This window comes from Macrotis lagotis, chromosome 3, assembly GCF_037893015.1.
Source record: "Macrotis lagotis isolate mMagLag1 chromosome 3, bilby.v1.9.chrom.fasta, whole genome shotgun sequence".
Classification (NCBI taxonomy): domain Eukaryota; kingdom Metazoa; phylum Chordata; class Mammalia; order Peramelemorphia; family Peramelidae; genus Macrotis; species Macrotis lagotis.
The window spans coordinates 162080250-162104648 of NC_133660.1; the positions used below are offsets into that span (position 1 = coordinate 162080250).

At 35.6% G+C, this 24399-nt stretch overlaps 1 protein-coding gene across 6 annotated transcripts in view; it reads right to left on the bottom strand.

Annotated features, from left to right (window-relative positions):
• The window catches only part of EXOC1 (exocyst complex component 1), a 63717-nt gene extending 44565 nt beyond the window's left edge, over positions 1-19152 (bottom strand). For 2 of the 6 annotated variants that reach the window (XM_074229394.1, XM_074229391.1), the window contains exons 1-5: positions 19005-19152; positions 13813-13946; positions 13341-13471; positions 9141-9300; positions 3914-4101 (exon numbers count right to left, since the gene is read on the bottom strand). In XM_074229394.1, coding sequence (XP_074085495.1) covers positions 3914-4101; positions 9141-9300; positions 13341-13471; positions 13813-13936 — 603 coding nt within the window. In that variant the 5' untranslated portion in view covers positions 13937-13946; positions 19005-19152. Of the gene's footprint in view, positions 1-3913; positions 4102-9140; positions 9301-13340; positions 13472-13812; positions 13947-14763; positions 15139-18562; positions 18922-19004 lie in introns of those variants that run through there. The other 4 variants (XM_074229396.1, XM_074229395.1, XM_074229392.1 and 1 more) reach the window with 3 other exon arrangements.
• Between the last annotated feature and the right edge of the window lie 5247 nt (positions 19153-24399).

A 24399-nucleotide genomic window follows, 5' to 3' on the forward strand; every position in this document is an offset into this window, starting at 1 on the left:
GTCAGGAACATAAAGTGAAACTTAGGTAAATGGGTGTATACTTTATAAATGTAGGGAAAAGAACAATACAATAAAACAAAATTAAAAATAAAAAGAGAAATAATCAAGATATTAGCTGAAATATGGCTGAAAATTGAAAAAAAAATTCTAAGTAAATCCAAGAATCAATCTGAAACCCAAAAAACTGATCAAGAATTAACAAGTCTAGGGGTGGCTAGGTGGCACAGTGGATAAAGCACCGGCCCTGGAGTCAGGAGTACCTGGGTTCAAATCCGGTCTCAGACACTTAATAATTACCTAGCTGTGTGGCCTTGGGCAAACCACTTAACCCCATTTGCCTTGCAAAAAACCCTAAAAAAACCAAAAAGAATTAACAAGTCTAAATTTAAAAAAAAAACTTAACTAACCAAAATTAGGAAAGCAGAAAGGAAGATCACAATAATTGTGACAGGATCACTATCTAACAGGGTTCCCCTTTACCACATGGGTTAAGTTAGTATTTTTTTCTTTTAAAGATGTCAAAGCTTTTCCAAATGGCACTTAAATGGCTAAGGTTCAGGCTGCCTTAGACACAGTTTTCTAAGTCATCTAAGAGCACAATCAATACCCTTCAAACCTGATGAATGTCCCAAACTTTGGCAGTCATCTCACTCCACCTGCTGACATGTATTGATATAGAAATGTGAGGAGGCTATATCCATCTACACAATCTAACTGCTACATATTCTAAACCTCCTTTTATTAACTGCTGAATGACCTATGAGTGCTTCATTTCCATTTAACATTGAACCTGGTATTGGCCTGGGGCATGTTTGCCCTTTACAATGACAAGAGATTAGCAAAAGTATCAGTTAATATTATAGTTCTAAGTAAAAGAATTTAAGAATCTAAAACAAGTGACCAATATTATATCAACAATGGCAAAAATAGAATATAAAACTGTATCATTGGATATAGAAAAGGCCTTAAAAAATGCAGCACTGACTTATGTTAAAAAAAATACTAAAATACAGACAGAAAAGTTAATATTTTATAGTATTATAACAAAAACAGGTGAGAAATAGATCATAGTGTTCTACGATTTGCTGATCTTTAGAATCATCAGAAGAATACTGTTATTTAATAGACTGACCTGAGTGACAGGGAGCAGCTTATAGTCATTATAATGTACAATTTCTTAAAGGCAACTCAGGTCACTTGCTCCCTCCTCCTTTATTCAGACTCAGTTAGTTTTCTGTTGACAGGACTTAACTTCCACCCCTCCACCAAGAAAGAGGCAGTGACGGACTTAACTCTTGGTCATGGCGATATACATTTTTCATCCATTTGCTTTTTCCTACATGAAGAAGCCTTTTTAAGTGGTTATGGAATAGGCTAAAGAGACTGTGTAATACTCTGGAGCTTAATGCAATTATTACATTATCTCTTGAAAATAGGAGTCTCATTATCTACAGCAGAAGCTCTTAATTAGCCTGGAGTCCAAGGGCATTTTAGAAAAAATTTGGATAATGATTATATATTTATATTAGCAATAACAAATATTACTGGTTTCTTCTGTAATCCCATGGTCTTTATGTAATTTAGAAGCAACTGTTCTGAGAAGGGATCATTACTTGTCAGACGGATTCATGTCATAAAAAATGGTTCAGAACCCCTAGCCGGGAAGAAATCTCTCTCTCTTACTTAGACTCTAAACATGTCAATACATCCTCCATAAAAGAGACAATAGAAATTTCTGCCTTGTTTGTTACTGACAAAAAAATTGTTAAATACAATTGATATAAAGTGTTTTAAAACTTTTTTAAAGTGATTCTCCTTTGTTAAAATATATAGCATATATTTATGGTTTTATATATAATCTTATTCCTTCTTTTATAAGTTTACTTCTTTTTGGATGCTGGTTAATTACCTTACTTTAACTATTTGTTTTTAAAAAGGATCTGTTTGGGGCGGCTAGGTGGCGCAGTGGATAGAGCACTGGCCCTGGACTCAGGAGTACCTGAGTCAAATCCTGAATCAGACACTTAATAATTACCTAGCTGTGTGGCCTTAACCCCATTGCCTTGCAAAAACCTTGAAAAAAAAAAAAGGATCTGTTTGTCACTGGTCAGATAAAATTCAATTTAGGACTGGGTATGTTTAGTATGGAGAAAGCAGGACATGACATGCCTTAAAATAACTGAAAGTTTGCCATGTGGAAGTGGTAGTAAATTTATTTAGGCATGGCCCTAGAAAGCAGAATTCAGATCAACTTAAGAAAGTTAAGAGTGAATTGGATTTTTACTTAACATAAGGGATAATTTCTTAACAAACTGAACTATCCAAAAATGCAAGGGCTACTTCTCTATGAAGGAGTGAATTCAAGATGGATGAGCACTTATGGATGCAATAGAAAAATTTCATTCTTTATGTAGGTGTTAGACTATTTGTCCTCTAAAACAGGGCTGTTCAAAATGGGCCACCTGTGAATTTACTAAATGCTTTAGTAAATGCTGAACTCTCACTAAAATGGCAAGTCAGAATATATTATCTACTGTTCCAATAAAACTTTTAAAAATAAAACTGGACAACCCTGCTCTAAATGTCTTCTAAGGTTCCATGATTCTATGAGTATTTCTTTCTATACTTTAGATACATCTTTTTTTTAATAAAATTTAACTCAAAAATATATTTTGAAATATGGGGGGGGAATCATTAATATGATCCTATTATGACTTCTCACATTTATATAGCTTTTTGTGATTTGCAAAGTGTCTTGTATATATACCATTTTATTTCATTCTCATAGAATCACATAACTGGAAGTGACAGACATTATCTATCTAAACTGAACTTGATCAAGAATCTCCTCAACAATATAGACAAAAAGATCTCCAATTAAAGGGAACCCAATAACTCTCAAAGCAATCCATTACTGATTTTTCCTTATATCAACTCTTCAGATACTTGTTTGTCTTCTGTTTGATTCAATGTGTTAGCTAGTCACATAAGCCTTTATTCACTTGGTACTGCTAGAGCAGAGTGGTATTAGTACAAGCATCAGAGATCAGGAATTGGAGGACCTGGGCTCAAACCCTGTTCTGTCATGTGTTACTCCTGTAATCTTGGGCAAGCCACTTCTATGAATTTCACTTCCCTCAAGTATAAGGTAATTGGATTTCTCAAAGAATCCTTATCTCCAAATCTGTGATCTTTGAAGAAAAAAAAAAAACAACCATAGTGACCAAATACAAATCCCTAGAGCACTCCTCCATAGAGGATACCTTTCAAGTTGACAGTCATGATCTAGTTCTCTTTGTGTTGATGAAGTTTTATAATCACCCCCATTTTTTTAGACACAGATTCTAAGGTTTAGAAAGATGATGAAACTTATCATAGAGAAAAAAGGTTGCAAATCTTTGACTGTAAACTCTGTGTTTCATTACTCTTCACAATTTCCCTGCTCCCTCAAAGCTTGACCTTTTCATAAAAGCCCTTCTTACTACAGTTTCTTCTTTTCTTTTAGCTGAAGTATGACTCCCATTTTCTCCAACTGAAGATCTCCCTTTGTACAGAGATGGCTCTGATCAAAAAGCCCTGAGCTATTTTTCTCTGCCTTTCTTCCTTCTCCCTTCTCCTTTCATGCCACATTGAGTGTCTCTTCATAAAATGGAGACCTAAGCAATGGTCTCTCATTGGCCTTGTTGCCTTCCTTTTAACAAAAGCAACAATAGACAAATGGCACCAAGGAAATATTCTGTCTGCCCATTCTGAAATAGCTGGGTAAGTTCATGAAAAAGATAATGCATGTACAGATAAAGTATATATAATTATATGCTAAAGACTTAAGTGCTCAATGGCAATGGTCTATGTATATAACCAGTGTCTCAATCCATTGTAAATTAGTAATTCATATTTTACAAGAAATTCTTACCCCATCTAGCACCTGCAGTTCCCTTGATAACTTTTCTGCAAAAGCTTCAGCATTAGAAATAGCATATTCGCAGCCTTCCATCATTATCTCAATATCCTGCTCTTCTCTTGCATTTAATTCTTGGTACTCATCTACAGCTTCTTCATCTCCTCCTGTTACACTCTGATTCTCTCCACTCGGAACAGATTCTTAAAGAGTAGTAAAGGGAAAATTAAAATTATGGAAGCCAAAAATATTAAGTACAGCTAATAGTAGTTTACTTCAGGCTAGATAGGATCAGCTGTAAGCACAGGTCATATTTAGTAGTGAGAAATAAAAAAGAATAATTCATCTCCACAGAAGAAAATCAAAGTAACTTCATTTTTGTTAAGTACTTTATATCCTCTGGAAATGAAGCACTATGTTAAAAGACACAAATTAAAAAATAAAAACATAAAACTAAAGTCACTAATTTACAAACATTACAACATGTTTTAGTCATGACATTCAAAGCCATAGCTGAAATCTTTTATACTATGTAGAAAATGAATTTCATTTTCTTACCTCTGATAGTTGTTACTCCTTAATTAAAAACATTGACTGTAAATTCTGAACATATGAAAAGCATCTTAGTCTACTTTTTAAAATAATTTTAAGTAAGAACTGAAAGATTTATGATAGTACTAATCTCTTACAGTATAACTGAGGCTTTGAACATGGTATATAAACAGTTTTGCATATTTAAATGGAATTTCATATACACTTTTAAAGTTTCTATTGATCTGCTAAAGAAATTTCAACAATTATTATCAAGACAAGAAAAGTAACAATAACATGAATTTGAGAAATTATAAAAATGCAAATAGATGTCCTTGGTGTCTTAAAAATTTGGAATACTTTCTGAGTAAAAATGTTAAAATATTTGAGGGGAACTAGATACTTATAAATGATTATTTCAAGTTAATTTTTAAAAGCACACTAAGATTGTGGTAGGAGTATTTCATTTCTGTATATTTTATAGGTAGCTTCCAATTTAAATAAAAAGCTCTTTATGACCTTAATATTATTCAGATATAAATTGATAATTTGTATAAGAATTAAAATTTGGATAAATATGACCTTTGATACATGGTATTAGTTTATTATTGATCATTAAGCCAGACAAAAACAAAAACAGACATAAAAACAACCTAAAATTTAAGTGCTCAAAAGGAGGACCAATTAAGCGAATTCTACATAAAGGCTAAAGCTTCTGCCTCAAATATTATGGAAAACACTAGGGAAATTTGATTTGATACATTATGAACAGGGAATTGCTTTACTAAGGTCATCTTAACTTTACAAAGGGAAATTAACTGTCACATATAACTGATAAGCACCTAGGTGGACAGTACTTTATATACAGATGAGGTTAACTATTACAGCAGTCTTTTCTTTCCTAAGAAATAATCCTTTAGAGGCTAGTGATGAAAATACTGTCATCAATTATATTGCACTATGGATTTTATAGTAATGATCTTGTCCCTTCACACAACTTCAAAAAATATGCAATCAATAGCACATAATATCAAATAGTAAATAATTAAAATTATACAGAAGAATAAGAAAAGGTGTTACGCACCTTCTGTAACTTTAGGCAGTTCTGGAGAATAAAAAGGTATGAAAGAAGCAGAGGAAAGTAAGCAAAGAATATTAGCTGGGTGGCAAAGTATACAGGTTTAATGTGTATTTTTTTTTAAAAAGTACTGCACTGTAACTCATTTGAACTTCATGGCAACAATGTTTCAAAGACAATTTAATTTTCAGTCATAAGGGGAGATTACTAAAGGGAATGGAAAGGTCAAAAACTCTTAAGTTTTCAGGCCAACTCAAATGAACTTTGGAAATACTCTAAGTCCCATATAAAAACATAAATAAGAATAAGAAATTGACTATAGATTTATTTTCCTTTTACTTCCCTGATTTTTGTTTCTTAATACATTCATAAGAATAAGGGATGTTTTGTTCTTAGGAGGAAAAAAATTTTGAGAAATAGACCATTTAAGTTATTTTGGAGTCTTGCCCAGTTATTTTCACACAAAGAACAAATGTTTTACATAATAACTACTTGACAATGGGTTAGTCACAAAAGATCTCAGTTATATTAGAAAGAATAAGGCTGAGGCAATTAAATGAGAACAATCAATATTAGATGAAGCTAGACTTTAAGGACTCAAATAAAAATCTTTGATTTAAATGAATAAAGAATAAAAGCATAGTTTAAAGAACAAGAGGAAAGCTTAAATGACTTCCTCTCTTAACAAATTCTTATTTCAATACATTCCTGGGAAACTACAATTCCTTAGCATGAATCTTTTGTATAATTTCTCTAAAGAAAAACAACTAATGTAATTTCATTTAGTTTTGATAATATATTAAGTCCATTAAGATTTATCTACTTCAATGATAAATTAGCTCCAAAATGATTATGGAAAAAAGGGACAACTTTTAAAGACAGACTAACTTGTGTTAATTTCAATGAACAATCCTGCTCTCAGAGAACAAATGATGAAATACTTAACTTTCCTCTCAGTAGAGAGACAGGAGACTATGTGAATAACAAATACTGTGAGACATAATCTGTCCATTCTGCTGAACTGTTTTTCTTTGTTAAAATAGAGGGTCAATGAGAGGAAGCATAGTTTTAGGAAATGGCACAGTATAAAAAATAAAACATTAATAAAACAACAAATAATAATTTTTTAAAAATCGATTATAGAGATCATCTGGTTATTACACTGTTGCTCAGGGTGGTTTTTTTTTTTTTAGGTTTTTGCAAGGCAAATGGTGTTAAGTGGCTTGCCCAAGGCCACACAGCTAGGTAATTATTAAGTGTCTGAGACTGGATTTGAACCCAGGGACTTGCCCCTGGAGTGGAGTTTTCTTAAAGAAGACTTACCAAAACCAAAAGGAACTAAAATTCTTGCTTTATGTAAGTGGACCATTTCAGGTAAAGGGATTTTTACTTAATGTGAATTTTCTCACATGGGGAAGGAGGAAGGCAGGAAGGATAGAAGCAGAGCACTAAGGAGGGGGCTGGCACATGTTTCAAGAACACATGGGAGTCAGGGACTAAGAAACAAGAGCAGGAGGAGAAACACAGAATGTGGGGAGTAAGTGGGGAATATGTTGGTATGAGACAGGAGAGGATGGGCAACGTGCAGGGCCCGGGAACAGACATGAGATACCCATGCACTGATGGATGAAGACAAGACATCCAGGGGAAAGACATATAGGTGGGTGAGCTGAGCAGAGCAAAAATTTTTCTTGACCCTTGAGATCTCAAGCCAATTTTTCCTCATGCCTGCCCCGCCATGCTTTCACTCTGATGTTTGGGTCTTTTTTTTGGGGGGGGGTAGAAGGATGTTGAGTGTATTGGAAGTGGTAGGGTCGGAGACAATGGAATATCAAACTAGGTGCAGGAATGGAGACAGAGTACACTACTTACAGTAAAGTTAACAAAGGCTTTTTTTGGAATGTGGATTTCTTTCACAATTCTTTACATAAAGTCAAATTTATGTAATGTGAATTTAAGCAAATTGTCTATATAAGTTACCCAGGTAATAATTAAAGGAAATAAAATATCATAATTTCATAGTAACAAGACTTAAACTCAATCATATCAAGTATATAGACATTGAGAGATTTGAAAGCCACATTCTAAACACAATTAAAACAGAAATTTCTAGTTAAGGATGTTAATAAATGGTATTCAAATTATGTCCCTACAGCCCTCTAGGTATTCTTTAGGTTTATGTTTTTATGTTTTGTAGTGTTAATTAATATTTATGATATCTTTATTTTTGCTTCTGGCATTATTTGGTTATGATTTTTAATAAGAATTGGAGCTATTACAACATTCTTATTAAAATCAAGAGCACTCTTTCCAATGGCTCTATTAAGTCAGTGTTATGATAGGAACAGATAAGGCAGCTATTACAAGAACTGGAAACATCTGAGAGTCACTGTTCTTTGAAGAATATTATTTTTTTTTTTTTAGGTTTTTTGCAAGGCAAATGGGGTTAAGTGGCTTGCCCAAGGCCACATAGCTAGGTAATTATTAGGTGTCTGAGACCAGATTTGAACCCAGGTACTCCTGACTCCAAGGCTGGTGCTTTATCCACTACTCCACCTAGCCACCCCGAGCTTAAGAAATTAAAAAAAAACCCTAACATATTGTAATAAGACATTGAGCCCACGTTGAAAAGTGAAAAGTCAATTTTTAGGCTTCCTTAAAATAACACCTTTTCCATTCCTAATGTATAAAGAGCTTCATTTGATGTGATAAAAAACTTAAAAGGAAAGATTTCACATGTCATGGTTCAAAACCATTTTAGACAACCAGTAAACTGCATCTGAGAAAATTATCAGCTTCTTCAATGAAGAAGAGATATATATGGGACAAAGGAAGGAGCTCTGGACTTGAAATTAGAAGAGATGGAGAAATTTTGATTTACTACTAATTCACTTTGTGGCCTCAGGCAGATTCCATAACTTCTTGGTCCACATTGGATTCCTAGGAAAGATAACTCCAACTGATTTTCTCTCATTCCCATGTGTAGGACTCCTTAATCTTTCCCTCAAAACTAAAGCATCATATGCCATAAATCTATAGCCAGTTTCTATCTCAGTAATAAACATAGCCAATAAATAGCCAAGTGAAAGTTTATTCAATATAAATGAAAATTCATAGAGATTATAGAGTAGGAATGATGAGAAAGGAATTCAAAAGAAAGGGACAGAGTCCAATGAATATAAATGCAGTGTAAGTTACCAATGTCTACCTTTACTGCAATTTGAAGGGGGTTTAGGGGTGGTAAGGCAATTTCTTTTTTTCTATAAAATTTTAGCTCTTTGTGTAACTTTTTTCAACTACTTTCTTCAATTAAAATAAAGAACATAATTCAAACATATCATTAAAGGTTATGCTGTTTTCACCTTATAGTATTTAGTAATATAAAAGATTTTTAAAAGTAAAATTTCCTTTGCTATATCTTTAAATTTTAGTTACATTAAGTCTTTTGTGTTGTTTAATCAAATAACTCAAACTTTATCAACATGAGACACAATTCTTAAAGCATATATTGCATATAAGAAAATCACTATCTAAATTAAATCAGTTTCTTAATTAATTTTAACAATCACAACAAAAAATTTATATGTATATATAATCATTTGATTTTATGCATAATTTTTAATTGAACTTTACCTTCTAAAAGTTGTGAACTAACATTGACGAAATCAATTTTTTTTCGAAGATATCTCTGATTCAATTTCCAAATACAGGAAATAAATGCATTCTTTTCTGCAGTGCTGCTGGCAACCCACTTGTATATTTTTTCAAAATGTAAATCAAATTCAGGATTCTCCTGCAAATAAATATAAATGCAAAAAATTTGTGATTATTGACTTTTTCTTTATTGCTATATGGATAATGGAAATGTGCTCTAACACAAAGAAAACACTATTACTAATAAATGTTCTTATTAGTTGCATTTTAAAACTAAAGAAGTGGTTTGTTGCAGTTAATAGCTCAGAAAAGACACTAAATTAAAATTACAAAGATGGGGCAGTTAGGTGGTATGGTGGCTAGAACACTGGTTCTGGAGTCAGGAGGACCTTAGCTCAAATCTGGCCTCAGACACTTAATAATTACCTAGCTGTGCAACCTTGGGCAACCCCAATGCCTTGCAAAACAAACAAACAAACAAAAAAATGACAAAGAAAAAATTATCATTAGAACATATGGGAAATTTCAGTCCAAAATTGTAGGTTAGTAATTAAATAACTCTATTTTATCCTTTAGGTTTTCTTTTTTTTGCAAGGCAAATGGCGTTAAGTGGCTTACCCAAGGCCACACAGCTAGGTAATTATTAAGTGTCTGAGACCGCATTTGAACCCAGGTACTCCTGACTCCAGGGCCAGTGCTTTATCCACTGCATCACCTAGCCATCCCCCTTTATACATCTTGAACCCATAAAGAGTGGACATTGAGAAAAGAGAAACCATTTCTTCAATCTCTGTGATCAGACCATCTCTTTTCTCTTGCATATTATTACTGCTCCTTTGCAAATATAAAAGCTAATTTGGATCAACAAAACCTGTTTGTTGAGAGCTAGATTCTTTTGAGGGATAATAAAAAAATGCTTATTTCTGGATCTTTTCAGTTGATAAAGTGCTATAGACATAAAAATACACTTATGTTTTTATCTGTTTGTCTGGAGCTGGGCATTTAAAAGATCACAGATTTGGAGTTGGGAAGGACCTCAGAACTCAGTAGGCTGAGTATTAAACTTCAACCTTCTGATGACTCCAAAGAAGTACAGACATTTTATGAGATGCAACTAGGACGATTAACTATAAATCTCTGTATTTAATATTTCTTCCACCAATAAAGCACTAATTGAAAACTAGATGAAACAAGAACATATGAACACATAGGGTATTTCACTATTTCAATTAAAAATTTTTGAAAACATAATATTTCTTTATGTTCTTGATAAGTAGAAAGGTAACAAGTACAGAGAAAATCCTTTATAGTCACTGTGTAGGTTAAAAACTGTTGAATGGGGGCGGCTAGGTGGCACAGTGGATAGAGCACTGGCCCTGGAGTCAGGAATACCTGAGTTCAAATCCGGCCTCAGACACTTAATAATTACCTAGCTGTGTGACCTTGGGCAAGCCACTTAACCCAATTGCCTTGCAAAAACCTAAAAAAAAAAAAAAGTTGAATGTGCCTTATATTATATCAGGCTTAAAATATGTATCACTATGATACATCAAGGGTGGGATCTGATTTCATATAATAAAATTCACATATTATCTATCTGTAGATCAATAAAAAAAAGAGAAAAACCTTGATAGTCATAAAAATTAAAAATCTGTACTTACCAATGAAAGGATATTCACATTAGGGCTAACAAAATGTAAGAACATTTGGCAATTGAAACAAATTATTTTGGGAAATAATGGCTTTATTGGGAATGTTTCCCATAACACCATAAAAAAAAACTGAGTGTTCCAGCTATTATACTCATACAGATCAATATGTCATACCAAATGGCTAGTGTTTATATGTATATATAAAAATTTTATATTCACACAGAATGCACAGGATGCCTACATAAAAAGAAAAAAAATCCTTTAAGTGCAGTAGCAGTGAGATGTCAGCTGTGAGGAAGAATTTAAATAGATAAGCAGTAAGGTGAGTGAATTGTGCCAGTCAATGAGTTTACAAAGTCAAAACTACTGGAAATAATTTAGCAATTAATATACCTTTTTAATAAAGGTGGGTTGTGTGTTACTGAGGACCTAAATAGAAAATAAAAAAGCCACAAAAACTAAAGCCTACTTCTGGCATTTGACTCAGATTCTTTTGTTTTTTTTTTTAATATAAAAATAATCATTAAAAGCAAATCCCATCTCTATTCTCTTCTTAAACTCTGCTGACAGAACTTTGTGTTTTCTTGGGAAGTATGTAGATAAATGGCATTCTCCCAAGTTAGGAATTCGTGTTGCTGGGCAACATGTCTTAGAACTCAAGGATCTCCTTTTCTTATACCTTACTTGTTACCTTACTTGTCATTTTTACACAGCTCTCAGTTCCTCAGAGACATTTGTCAGGATAAAAAAAAAAGTCCATCATTAATTGCATGATATTCCATGTAATATAAGTCATTTGTTATTTTTCTGTGATTTTTTAAAATACAAGTTTGTAATAAAGAATAAATTCACCTAAACTTTGATGTCACTCCCATAAAAATATATGGAATTTATATTGAGGCACAAGATTATTTTCTAAAGCTGCACCCATAAGGAACTCCCAACGTGGAAACTTCCTCTGCAAACTGCCAAATTGTCCTTGGGCTCAGTCTCACTGAGATACCTCTTCAGAATTCAGAGATTTTGAGTAACTTGCCCACTGTCACACAGCTGGAATGCTTCAGGGGTAGAGCTTGATTCCTATTTAATAGATTAGTCCTTCACCTATGCCATGCTCCCTTTGTTAAATGTTTGAAATGGGGGAACACATGTATTATTTAGGGGCTTAATATTTGTGCTTTTTTCTTGAACCTAAGATTCAATTGAAATGTCACCACAACGATGTTTTTATTTTTGCACTGTTTTGCCTTTTTTAAAAACTTGAATCTGGGGTTTTGAGTAGAGCAATCACTGGCTCTGCAGTCAGGAGGACCTGAGTTCAAATCCAGCCTCAGACACTTACTAGCTGAGTGACCTTGGGCAAGTCACTTAACCCTAACTGCTTCCAAAAAATGAATTCATCATTTGCTAAAAATAATAATATAAAAAGATTAATTTCTCTTCCTTTCCTTTACGAAAAAAGTCAATGACTTCAACTAAGCTAAAGATAGAATTGTAAACTACATGTAGACAGAAACATGATTTAGTTCATATATGAACCTTTCCCATTGTCTAACAGTGAGCTGGACACAGAGACACTGTTTAATTGAACTGAATTAAAATAGTAATTGAACACCACTTTCTCACTGATTGCCATTTACTCATCCTTTGAATCATACATGACTCTTGAACACAAATATTTTATGTCAGATAGCTGTGTAATTCCACATTATATCAAAATCATTGAGGAAAAAACCATTTTCACTTTATAATAACAACACCACATTCTTTATTATAGTAACAATGGTAACAACATGTTACCAGAAGTGCATAACGTATATCACAACTTAAAATTTTAAATACTATGTGATTAATAAAAATAGACAATAGTCAGCAGCATTTAGAGCTATTTTCCAAGAATAAAAAGGCTCTATTTGCTTTAGTTTACATGAAATTTGCTGCATTATCAAGGTTACAATCAGTGTAGTCTGAGGAAACAGGAAAAAGTCAAATCTTTTGGAATAAAGAATAATGCGGGGTGGCTAGGTGGCACAGTGGATAGAGCACTGGCCCTGGAGTAAGGAGTACCTGAGTTCAAATCCAGCCTCAGACGCTTAATTACCTAGCTGTGTGGTCTTGGGCAAGCCAATTAACCCCACTGCCTTGCAAAAAAAAAAAAAAAGAATAACACAACATAGATGGTAGAATGAAAAGAAAACAAGTTCAAAAGAAAGGCAAGAAAAATATCAAATGGAGAAGATTAACAAAAATTCGACAAGAAGATAATTTTGGGAAAAACTAAATTATTACAGCAAATTATTTTTAAAAAAAGATTTTAAAAGTGCACAGTGAGTATTTATTAACTTCAGTGGTGAAGTAAAGGACAGGGAAAAATGAATGCTTTGTAAAACAATCATTCTTCATTTTTATGGGTCAGTATCCACAAAAAAGGCAAGCCTAGATAAGCCTGAAAGTCATAAAATTTTCTTATAGAGTGGATGATATTTTAGAAGCTAGCCCAGGTCAAAGTGCTAGAATAAAGACATACTTTAATGGCATCTTTGGCATCCACCACAGCAAGATCTCGAAGGGCCCATGCAATCTGTCTTTTGTAGAAGTCTCCCTTATCAGATTTCTTCACTTTCACCACATTCACTTGTACTGGGCGTTCAGTTGTCACTGTTGAGTAAAATACATAAGTATTTTAGGAATTATTAATTACTATTAGGAATATTTTTTGACCAGATATCTTTCTAATTTCTATTGTCCAAGTAAATAGTCTTTATGTCAGGGAAGTGGTACACATTTTAAAATGGAAAGATAAGATTTAAATTTACACCACTGCCTTCTGAGTATTTGTGTTTAAACCTGTGAAAAAGAACATTTTTATGCAAATGGAAAATTAATTGGTTGCAGCTGCAATTTTAAAAATTACAATGAAAATATAATATGAGGAAATTTCCCTTACAGAAAAGAAATATGTCACCAAAGGAGTATTTTCTGTACATTAAAATATCTACCTGTAGCACACAAAAAACAGTTTTTCTTCTTCTTTCCTGCTTTGCAGACATTCACAATGCTCAGTAAACGTTCATCATTTGGTGTGAAAATATCTCTTTGTAATGCATGCTTGATTGCAGTCATTTTTGCTTAGCTGAAAAATTCAGAATATTAACATTGTACAGCATACCAATAAATCATTTAAAACTAAATCTTGAGTTATCAATTAGTTTTTCAATTGAAGAAAAAACTGAATAGTCAATAAAAATGTTTTTATATGGTTATCATCACAAGATGTCATAAACTGCAGTTAAAAATCAAAACAAAGCATTTCATAGCTTTCAGAATTTTAGAATAGCAAAGCTACTCTAAAATACTATCCCTTATTCAAACTTATTATTTTTTCAAGATTGTATTTTGTATAATAATTTAAAAAAAACATTTTTCTAGCTATGTAAGCATACTACTGAAGTATTTTAAAAAAATCTTTAAATGACATGAAGTAGGGCTTAGAGTACCGCTTTCCAAAATAGGGTTTAAAGAATCCCATCAAACCTTTATAATAATCCCCATTAAGCTTTACTTTCCTAATCACAAATTAATGGAACTTCTAGCCTTGGAAACTATTGGCTCCATCTCCATTGGGAAGAAGCAGTCAGAATTTATTGGCTTTCCTGATGACCCAGGATCCTCTGCCCATCCATGTTTCAGTTTCAGAAGAGATGGTATTATCCATCTCACTGAGCAGTTCCAGTCATGAACTTTACCAGGGATGGAGAAGTTGCCACTTAATTGGGGACTTCTAAGCTTTAGAGTTAGAGATCTTCAAGAGAAATGATATCAACCTTGATGGACTTGCTCATTCCATCAGTGCAACAGTCAGGGACAATTTGAGGCTCTCTGCAATGGAGAATACCATCTGTATCCAGAGAAAGAACTGTGGAGTTTGAACAAAGACCAAGGACTATTACCTTAAATTTAGAAGAAAACACTGATATCTTATTGTCTGATCTTGCTATCTCTTATACTTTATGTTTCTTCTTTAAGGATATGATTTCTCTCTCATCACATTCAATTTGGATCATCAATGTACAACATGGAAACAATGTAAAGACTGACAAACTGCTTTCTGTGGGGGTTGGGGGGGGAGGGAAAGTAAGATTAGAAGAAAAATTGTAAAACTCAAAATAAATAAAATCTTTAATTAAAAAGAGAAATCATAAAAGTCCCTAACTCTGTGGATGATGTCACTATCCTCAGGCCAGAAAGTTCTTCTTGACTAAATCTTTCATACTCAGGCAGCTGCCAAGTACTGGTGATTTTATGTCAGAAATTCTTCTCAAATTTCTCTTCTTTTTAACACATAGTTATTCTAATCCAAACCATTATTGCCTTTCGTCTAAATTATTCTAATATCTTCCCAATTTGTCTCCCTGGCTCTAGACCATACTTTACACAGTTTCCAATGTAATCTTTTTTTGGGGGGGGAGGTTTGCAAGGCAAACGGGGTTAAGTGAAGGTCACATGGCTAGGTAATTATTAAGTGTCTGAGACCGCATTTGAACCCAGGTACTCCTGACTCCAGGCCCGGTGCTTTATCCACTACGCCACCTAGCCGCCTCCCAATGTAATCTTAATACACAAATCTATTCATGTCAATCTTTTACTCAGTCTTTTAGTAACTTCCTATTTTCTACAGAATAAAAACTGTTACTGCAGCATCCAAGTCTTTAAAAAACAAACTACCAAAACCCCATCCTGATCTAGGGGATAAAAATCTTCTTTAAAAGCAAAGTGTGTTATTACTTATCCCAATTTTGACTTGTCCTTCCCTACAACTTTCAATGGTCTCTACTACAACTTTTTTTTAAATGGGTTAGTCAGTAAATATTTATTTTTTTATTATTTTTTATTAAAGATTTTTGAGTTTTACAATTTTTCTCCCAATCTTACTTCCCCCCCCCCACAGAAGGAAATCCATCAGTCTTTACTTTGTTTCCATATTGTACATTGATCCAAATTGAGTGTGATGAGAGAGAAATCACATCCTTAAGGAAGAAAAAAAAGTATAAGAGATAACAAGATCAGACAATAAGATATCTGTTTTTTTTCCCCTAAATTAAAGGGAATAGTCCTTGAACTTTGTTCTAATTCCATGGCTCTTTATCTGGATACAGATGGCATTCTACATTGCAGACAGCCCAAAATTGTCCCTGGTTGTGGCACTGATGGAACAAGCAAGTCCATCAAGGTTGAACATCACTCCCATGTTGCTGTTAGGGTGTACAGTGTTTTTCTGGTTCTGCTCATCTCACTCAGCATCAGTTCATGCAAATCCCTCCAGGATTCCCTGAAATCCCGTCCCTCCTGGTTTCTAATAGAACAATAGTGTTCCATGACATACATATACCACAGTTTGCTAAGTCATTCCCCAACTGAAGGACATTTACTTGATTTCCAATTCTTTGCCACCACAAACAGGGCTGCTATGAATATTTTTGTACAAGTGATGCTTTTACCCTTTTTCATCATCTCGTCAGGGTACCCAGTAGAGGTATTGCTGGCTCAAAGGGTATGCTCATTTTTGTTGCCCTTTGGGCATAGTTCCAAATTTCCATCTAGAAAGGTTGGATGAGTTCACAACTCCACCAACAGTATAATAGTGTCCCAGATTTCCCACATCCCTTCCAACAATGATCATTATCCTTTCTGGTCATATTGGCCAGTCTGAGAGGTATGGGGTGGTACTTCAGAAAAGCTTTAATTTGCATTTCTCTAATAATTAATGATTTAGAGCAATTTTTCATATGGCTATAGATTGCTTTGATCTCCTCATCTGTAAATTGCCTTTGCATATCCTTTGACTATTTGTCAATTGGGAAATGGCTTTTTTAAAAAACAATATGACTCAGTTCTCTGTATATTTTAGAAATGAGTCCTTTGTCAGAATCATAAGTTTTAAAGATTGTTTCCCAATTTACTACATTTCTTTTGATCTTGGTTACAGTGGTTTTATCTGTGCAAAAGCTTTTTAATATAATCAAAATCATCTAGTTAGTTTTTGGTGATGTTCTCTATCTCTTCCTTAGTCATAAACTGCTTCCCTTTCCATAGATCTGAAGGTAAACTAGTCCCTGATCTTCTAATTTGCTTATAGTATTGTTTTTTATATCTAAATTCTGTACCATTTGAATCTTACCTTGGTAAAGGGTGTGAGGTGTTGGCCTACTACAACTTTCAATGGTTTCTCATTCACTACAGGAACAAAACTGAACTCTTACTTGAGCATTTTAAAGCACCCATAATCTGATATGCTTTATGTTTTTAAAATTCTCTGTCCCTGTTTCATGATGGGAACTCTGCTGTAGTCAAACCTCAATATCTTCATTGTTATTCCTATATTTATTCCTTTTCATTTTTGTTTATATCTTATCACTCATAACTACTAGCAAAAAATGCTGACCAAAAGATGAGCACAGTATCACAGGAAGTAGAAAAACCCCAAGGCTTCCAGCGTAGCTTTCATAGCTGATTATGGTTTTATCATCCTAGAAGGCATGTTATACAATAATGTGACACCCTGAAGGAATGGTAAGAGGCATGTGCCAGGCAAGCTAAACCACCACCATATTGCCATCTCCTCTCAGATTCTGAACCCAAGACCTTTGGAAATAGCAACCACAATCATAATCTTGGGAAGTCACAGTTATAGAGATATTGTTTGACAATTGCTCTTGTAGGTTCTTGTCTTTGTAGGTTCTAAACCATATCTTTTTTTTTTTAATTTTTGTTTAGGTTTTTTTGCAAGGCAAATGGGGTTAAGTGGCTTGCCCAAGGCCCTACAGCTAGGTAATTATTCTATTTGTATCCCCAGTTTGGCAGTGCTTTTCATATATTAAATTCTTTTTCATTCCTGCATCCCCTACTTTAACCATCTATTTAAGTTCTAACTGTCTAATCCAACTAGAGTCATAGCTCTTCCCTCAAGCCATGTAAATGAATCATAATTCAAAGATTCAGTGCTAGGTCTTTAGATGTCACCCACTCCAATGCTCATTTTACAAATAAGGAAATTAAGGCCTGCCAATGTCACAGTTAATACTATTCCAGTCCCTTTAGATTTTACTCTGAGTTCTGTAATTTTAATGTACTTCACAATCTGACACTTCATCATTTTGCTCTTTCCACAAAAATCTTAATCTGGGGGCGGCTAGGTGGTGCAGTGGATAAAGCTGCGGCCCTGGAGTCAGGAGTACCTGGGTTTGAATCCGGTCTCAGACACTTATTAATTAACTAGCTGTGTGGCCTTGGGCAAGTCACTTAACCCCATTTGCCTTGCAAAAAAAAATTTATAATGGTAGGAAAAGCCAATTTTGAATCAGAGGGTAGTAAAAAATAAAAATACAGGTTTTCTTCTGTTTTTCTCATATCCAAGTTCGAAGTCCCCCCCCCCCCTTAATTTATCCAGATCCCACTAAGGGAGGGTTTGTCCACTGATCCCAGATTAAGAGCTCCCTAGTTCGGTGGAAAAGGTATGAGAGACCCAAGGCCACACAGGTCATTATTAAGTGCCTGAGGTCGGATTTGAACTCAGGTACTCCTGACTCCAGGATTTAAAAAAAAAAGAGACTACTTTGTCCTCCTGAAATTCGCAATAGAGCCATATGGCAAGCCTAGATAAGAGGCAAAGAATGCAGCACCGGCGTCAGGAAATGCGGCCTCTGACACTTAAACTAGTGCCTGTCCTTCGTCTCTGCCTCAGTTTCTCACCCGTAAAATGGGGATAATAACGGCCCCTACTTCCCAGGGCTGTCGTGAGGATCAAATTAGGGAAGAATCTGTGCCTAGACTAGCACACAATGAGGGCTGTGGAAGAGTCATCACCATCATCATCACCATCACCATCATCACCGCTGTTATTGGGCTGGACAGCTGGCACAGACGGCAGGAAGTCTGATATTCCCGGGTTCAAGCCGACCTCTGACCTTGCTAGCTGTGTGACCCTGGGCGACTCCCTTAACCCCGCCTGCCTCAGTTTCCTCATCTGTAAAAGGAGCCGGAGGAGGAAAGGACAAAGCAGGAGGGTATTTTGGAGTAAAGCCTCGTCCCCGAGCCCGAGCGGAGCGGGAGCTGCCCCGGCGGGGGTCGGGGCAGAGGCGCCGGGGAGGTGACAGAGGAGCGGCAACAACCGGAGCCGCCGCCTCCCCCTTACCCGAGGCGCGCCGGGCGGGCTCCTCCGTGAGGGGACGGGCCGGACCGGGGGGCGCGCCCGTCGCCCGGGGCCTTCCCTCCGCTCTCGGCTTCGCTCTCGGTCTCTCAAGGAAACCCCCGGAGGACTACGACCCCGCCCATGCCCTACATCCGGCCGCGTGACCGCGAGTCGACCCGGAAGTAGAAACGAGAGCGCGACGCACACGCATGCAAATAGAGAGAAACGGAGCTAGTGGCGGGGACGCCGGAAGGGGCGGGGTCTGGGGCAGGCCCTCTTTCCGGTGCAATTCTGGTCCTTCTTCCGCCCGGTGCCCTGCGGCTCGCTTGTATCCTCGCCCGCTCATGCTCCTCTAAGTGAGCCTTATAGCTACCTTCTCAGAAGGATATTTTTAAATAACTGAAGGGAGGGCTAAATTTGCGAGTGAAAATTTAAAATTCCTCTGCCTCAGAAAATGGGCTCCCTGAAAGCAGAGACTAACAGCGTCACTCCCAATAAGCATTTAATAATGATTATTGATGGATGGATGGATATGGATTAGAGGTCTTCCAGTTGAGTGAACTGAATGAACTCTCAATGAACCTCCTTTGGGGAAGCTTGCTCTGATGAAGAGATTTGCATCACTTGAAAGATTTAATTATTGTTTACACTTTCACTAAGAAATTCAGAGAGAGAGAGAGAGAGAGAGAGAGAGAGAGAGAGAGAGAGAGAGAAAGAGAGAGAGAGAGTTGATTTAAAATTTAAAATGTTCCTGGTTTTCCCTTCCTTCAAAGAGGGAACATTAGGTAATGTACCTACCTGGAGCAAAGCCCGGCCTGAGGTGCTGAGACTACAAGGATTTTTTTTTTTTACGTTTTTGCAAGGCAACGGGGTTAAGTGGCTTGCCCAAGGCCACACAGCTAGGTCATTATTAAGTGCCTGGGGTCGGATTTGAACTCAGGTACTCCAGACTCCAGGATTTAAAAAAAGAGACTACTTTGTCCTCCTGAAATTCACAATAGAGCCATATGGTAAGCCTAGATAAGTCATTTGCCTAAGGTTTGAAATTTTTTGTGTTTGACTGATTTGATCTTTTCAGGGGCTAGGATGCTGAATTGAGTTAGGAAGACCTGGGTTCAAATTCTGCCTCTAACCTTGGTGGCACACTGGGCTACTCAGCCTCTATTTGCTTCAGGTAACTCCCTGCTTTATCAAGTGTTTAAAGGATTCTTGGATCCCTCTTATGATCTGTCACAGAAGGATCACTTTACTCTGACTTTCCACTGAGAGGACCTCAGTCCAACCTCATTGCTTATCCATCTCTTGATGTTACTGATCCTTTAGAAGGGAGAGGACTCTGGCTGTTGTTGTCCTTCAATTTTGAAGATCACACCAACCAAATTAATGGTATTATGATTTGCACATTATACTTTTTAGAATATGAAGTATGTCATGAAAAAAAATGCTCCTTACCTTTACCAGAACTATTTCACTCCATGGCCTGATATTTTAGGAAACAGAACTTTATTTTGGGAGGAGTCCTTGAACCTTGAATATGATTTTTTTCCCTTCCATATCAACAAGGCACCTTGGCATTCCATAACAGCAAAGAACCATTATATGATCTGGTGACAAAATAGTGAATCACAAGGGGTGGCTAGGTGGCACAGTGGATAGAGCACCAGCCCTGGAGTCAGGAGTACCTGAGTTCAAATCCAGCCTCAAACACTTAATAATGACCTAGCTCTGTGGCCTTGGGCAAATCACTTGACCCCATCACCTTGCAAAAAAACCCCCTAAAAAATAGTGAGTCATGGCTTGCAAAGTACTGCCAATCCATCAATATGCTCTTTCTCTGAATCTCTCTCTGTGAGTCTCTTCTATTCTTGTCTCTGCTTTTGTGTCTTTATCTCTTTTGGCTTCTGTCTCTGCATCTGTGTCTCTGACTTTGCCTTTACCTGTTTCTATGTCTCTGTATTCATCTGCTACCCCAGGTGTTCATATGGTCTATTTGAGGCTGACCCATGGTAGAGCAGCATTCTGAGGTCCTATTGGCCTGATCAGCCACAGTCAGAGACACTGTAATTTGTCTCAAACATAGTGATGTCATTTTGGTCTTCAATAATGAAGGACAAAGAGCCAACCAACCAATCTGTCTCTGTCTCTCTGTCTCTGTCTCTGTCTCTCTCTGTTTCTCTCTCTCTCTCTCTGTCTCTCTCTCTCTCTCTCTCTCTGGTTGTGTGTATTCTATACACATGCATCCAGAAGAACTCCTAGACAATCTATATTGTTCTTTATCCATGAGGTTATTGAGGCAAGAATTAGAAAAATCCAGAAATCACCTATAACAGGCTACCACTTGGTTTTCCCTTCAAAAGACTAACTCAATTATTTCAACAAATAGTAAATTTTTCTCTGACATTTAAATGTTACTTTTAGTTATTATAATTTATATGAATAACATTTCTACAAGGAGAAAGAAATCTAATGGGCAGAAGCTATAATAGTTGGCATTTATAGACTTTAGGGTTTGCAAAGAATTTTGAACATATTATTTTAGATTTGAATTCAGATTTGTCCTGTTCTTTCCCTCCATAATACCAGACTGCCTCTCTATGTCTTATACCTCTTTTGTAGCCTTAGTGCTCTCTATAAAATGGGATCATTGGAGTTAGTTTACTGACTGATTTAAAATATGCTGTATTACATTCCTTCTTACAGCAAACATTAAGTCTCTGGAAGGGGTTTTAGATGTAAGTCATATAATCCATTTATAGATGAGAAGCCTGAGACCTTAGTCACAATTTGAACCCAGTAGTCTTACTCCAAATCCAATATTCTCTATTATTCCAAACTAGGTGCTCAATATTTGTTTGCTTATTAATGATGAAGGAGATAAGGAGGGTTAAAAGAAGAAGCAGGAATAGGTAGAAATACTATGGAAAGACCTCCTTTAGACAGATTTTTGTAAATGGAAGTTTAATTAGAAATGATATTAAACAATTTTTCTATTAATAATATGCAGTGAAAAAGAGCGTGTCTTTAAAATGCCTTAGAGGTTGAAATACAGTAAAGATTCTTGAAATCAAAAATGTCCTTTTCCTTCAATTCTGGGAGCAAGTTCCTCTCCAAACAATCCACAATCATTATGCACAAATTCTCGAAATTCGCTGAGGTGTGAGGATCAAACTGTTGAGCTAGCAAGTCCTATCATGTAAGTGGACTGACATTTTATCTATGTGACATCAGCAGTTTTTTGATTTTCTGGTGGTCTGCTGCCTGCTGCCATCAAGGTTTGTCTGACTTGCTTGGTGACTTCATGTATGGATAGATGTAGATATTGTGCCAGGTCGTAGGGGCTTATGGAAGGACTTTTCAGAATGAAGTAAAGGGGTTTATTTCATCTCTTTCCCTGTAGAAACAGAAGTCCAACACTACAAATGTGTTTCTGCCCCCTTTGGGTACTTATTCAAACTCATTTGTTTGTTGGTTGGAAAAGGTAGCTGAGAACCCTTAAAGGTATGTAAAAAAATTTAAGTTTAACATTTTTCTTTTTTACACTTCAAATTCTTAATATTATTTTCTTTTCTTTATAAAAACCACACCAAAACTTTTGAGAGACCCTGTGTTTCCTAATCTTCATTTATCTATGTATCTGTTTAAGGGAAGAAGATTTCCCCAGATGTCAGAACACTGATGTCACTGGCAATAGCACTTCCTTGAAACAATAAGATACTCAGTACTCTTTCCAGAATTTTATATTTGTAGATGTCATGAGATAGGGGAAAAACCCTAAATTTTTCTCTTATATATTCTGTGATAATCTTTTTATACTTTATTGCTAAGTGAATGGAATATCATTACATGGGATGAACCAGACCTCTGATTTCATTCATTCAGTCAATAGTCGGTAAGCACGAGTGGTGGGGATATAAAGAAAGGTAAAAAATAGCAGCAAAGTTGGGAATTCAAGCTGAGCTAACCATTCCCAATGCTGTCAGCAGATTTTCTTCAATGTATAGTCTTAGACAATTGCCCAGGTCACTTAGAGTTTAAATGACTTGCTTAGGGGTCAGCCAGTCTATAAGGTATCAGAGTCAGGGACTCCAGGATTTCCTGACTCTGTGGTTGGCTTTCTATCCACTTTACCAGCCTGCCTCTCTGTCTATCACTGCATAGTCCTTTGTTGTTTTTTTTTTTTAACTCTATTGTAAACTTTTATATAAAGAGCATATTCCCACTGAGGTTCAGATTCAGGTAACATCTATAAAGTATTTGAAACAACAAGGTGAAAACCATTCATGGAAAGTCATACATATCTATAAATAAGAGGACTCCAGAAGCTTTATTTGTCTTTCCATCTCCAGGAGTTTTCCTTTAGAGGTTTGGATGAGTAAGTATTGGTGGGGTGTATTAGAAGATTCCGGCTTAGATAGGATTTGAGCTAGATTGGGTGGACACTAGGTGGCGCCATGGTGCTGCTTAGAGCTGCAAGTCAGGTAGACTCGTGAAGTCAAATCCAGCCTTCCCAGCTGGGCAATCTTGGATAAGTCACTGTTTACCTCAGTTTCCTCATCTGTAGAATGAGCTGGAGTAGGAAATAGCAAACCACTCCATTATCTTTGTCAAGAAAACTCCAAATGGGGTCACAGAGAGTCAAACTACTAAAAAACATTGATTGAATTACAACAATCCCTAAGGTACCTGCTCTGAAATGCTGTTTTTATGAATGTTGTAAGTCATAATTACATGAATCATGTAAGTCTTTGTGAAACTATCTGGAACAAAAATTATTTTAAAGAGATGACCTAGGCATATTCAAAGAACACAGATAATAATGTTATCATAACAGCAACATTATTTTTGAGAAGACCAGTTCATGATTTTGAACCAAGACCCTTTTAGAATAGTGATTTACAAAACAAGGGTCCTTAAGGGGCCTGCTGACTGGTTGCTCATGTATCGATGTTTAAACTATGACATTGTATATACTTTTGTTTTTGACAATAATTTACTTTTTTACAATGTTATGTTATTTGCAACATATTTATTATTAATATAAAATGATTTACAACACAATAAGCTTTTATTGATCTACATCATCATGGTTTTTACTAGTATCCTCACTTCTTCTAGAGAGCTGTCCCAAATGATTAATTGTATTTTTTAAAGATAAAAAAATCAGTACAGCTGATAGATACATTGAAAAATTCCAAAACATGTACAATATGTAATACCTGTGGACTTCCCAGTTCATGAAGGAGAGTCCTCTTATATCTCCTTAATTTAAATCCTGCTTGATCTATATAGTTTTGTTATATTCACTTTTATTTACTGTGTATTCTTTCAACAACTACATTGTTGTCATTATTGTGTATATAATTTTCTTGACTCTACTTAGTTCACTCTGTATTAATTC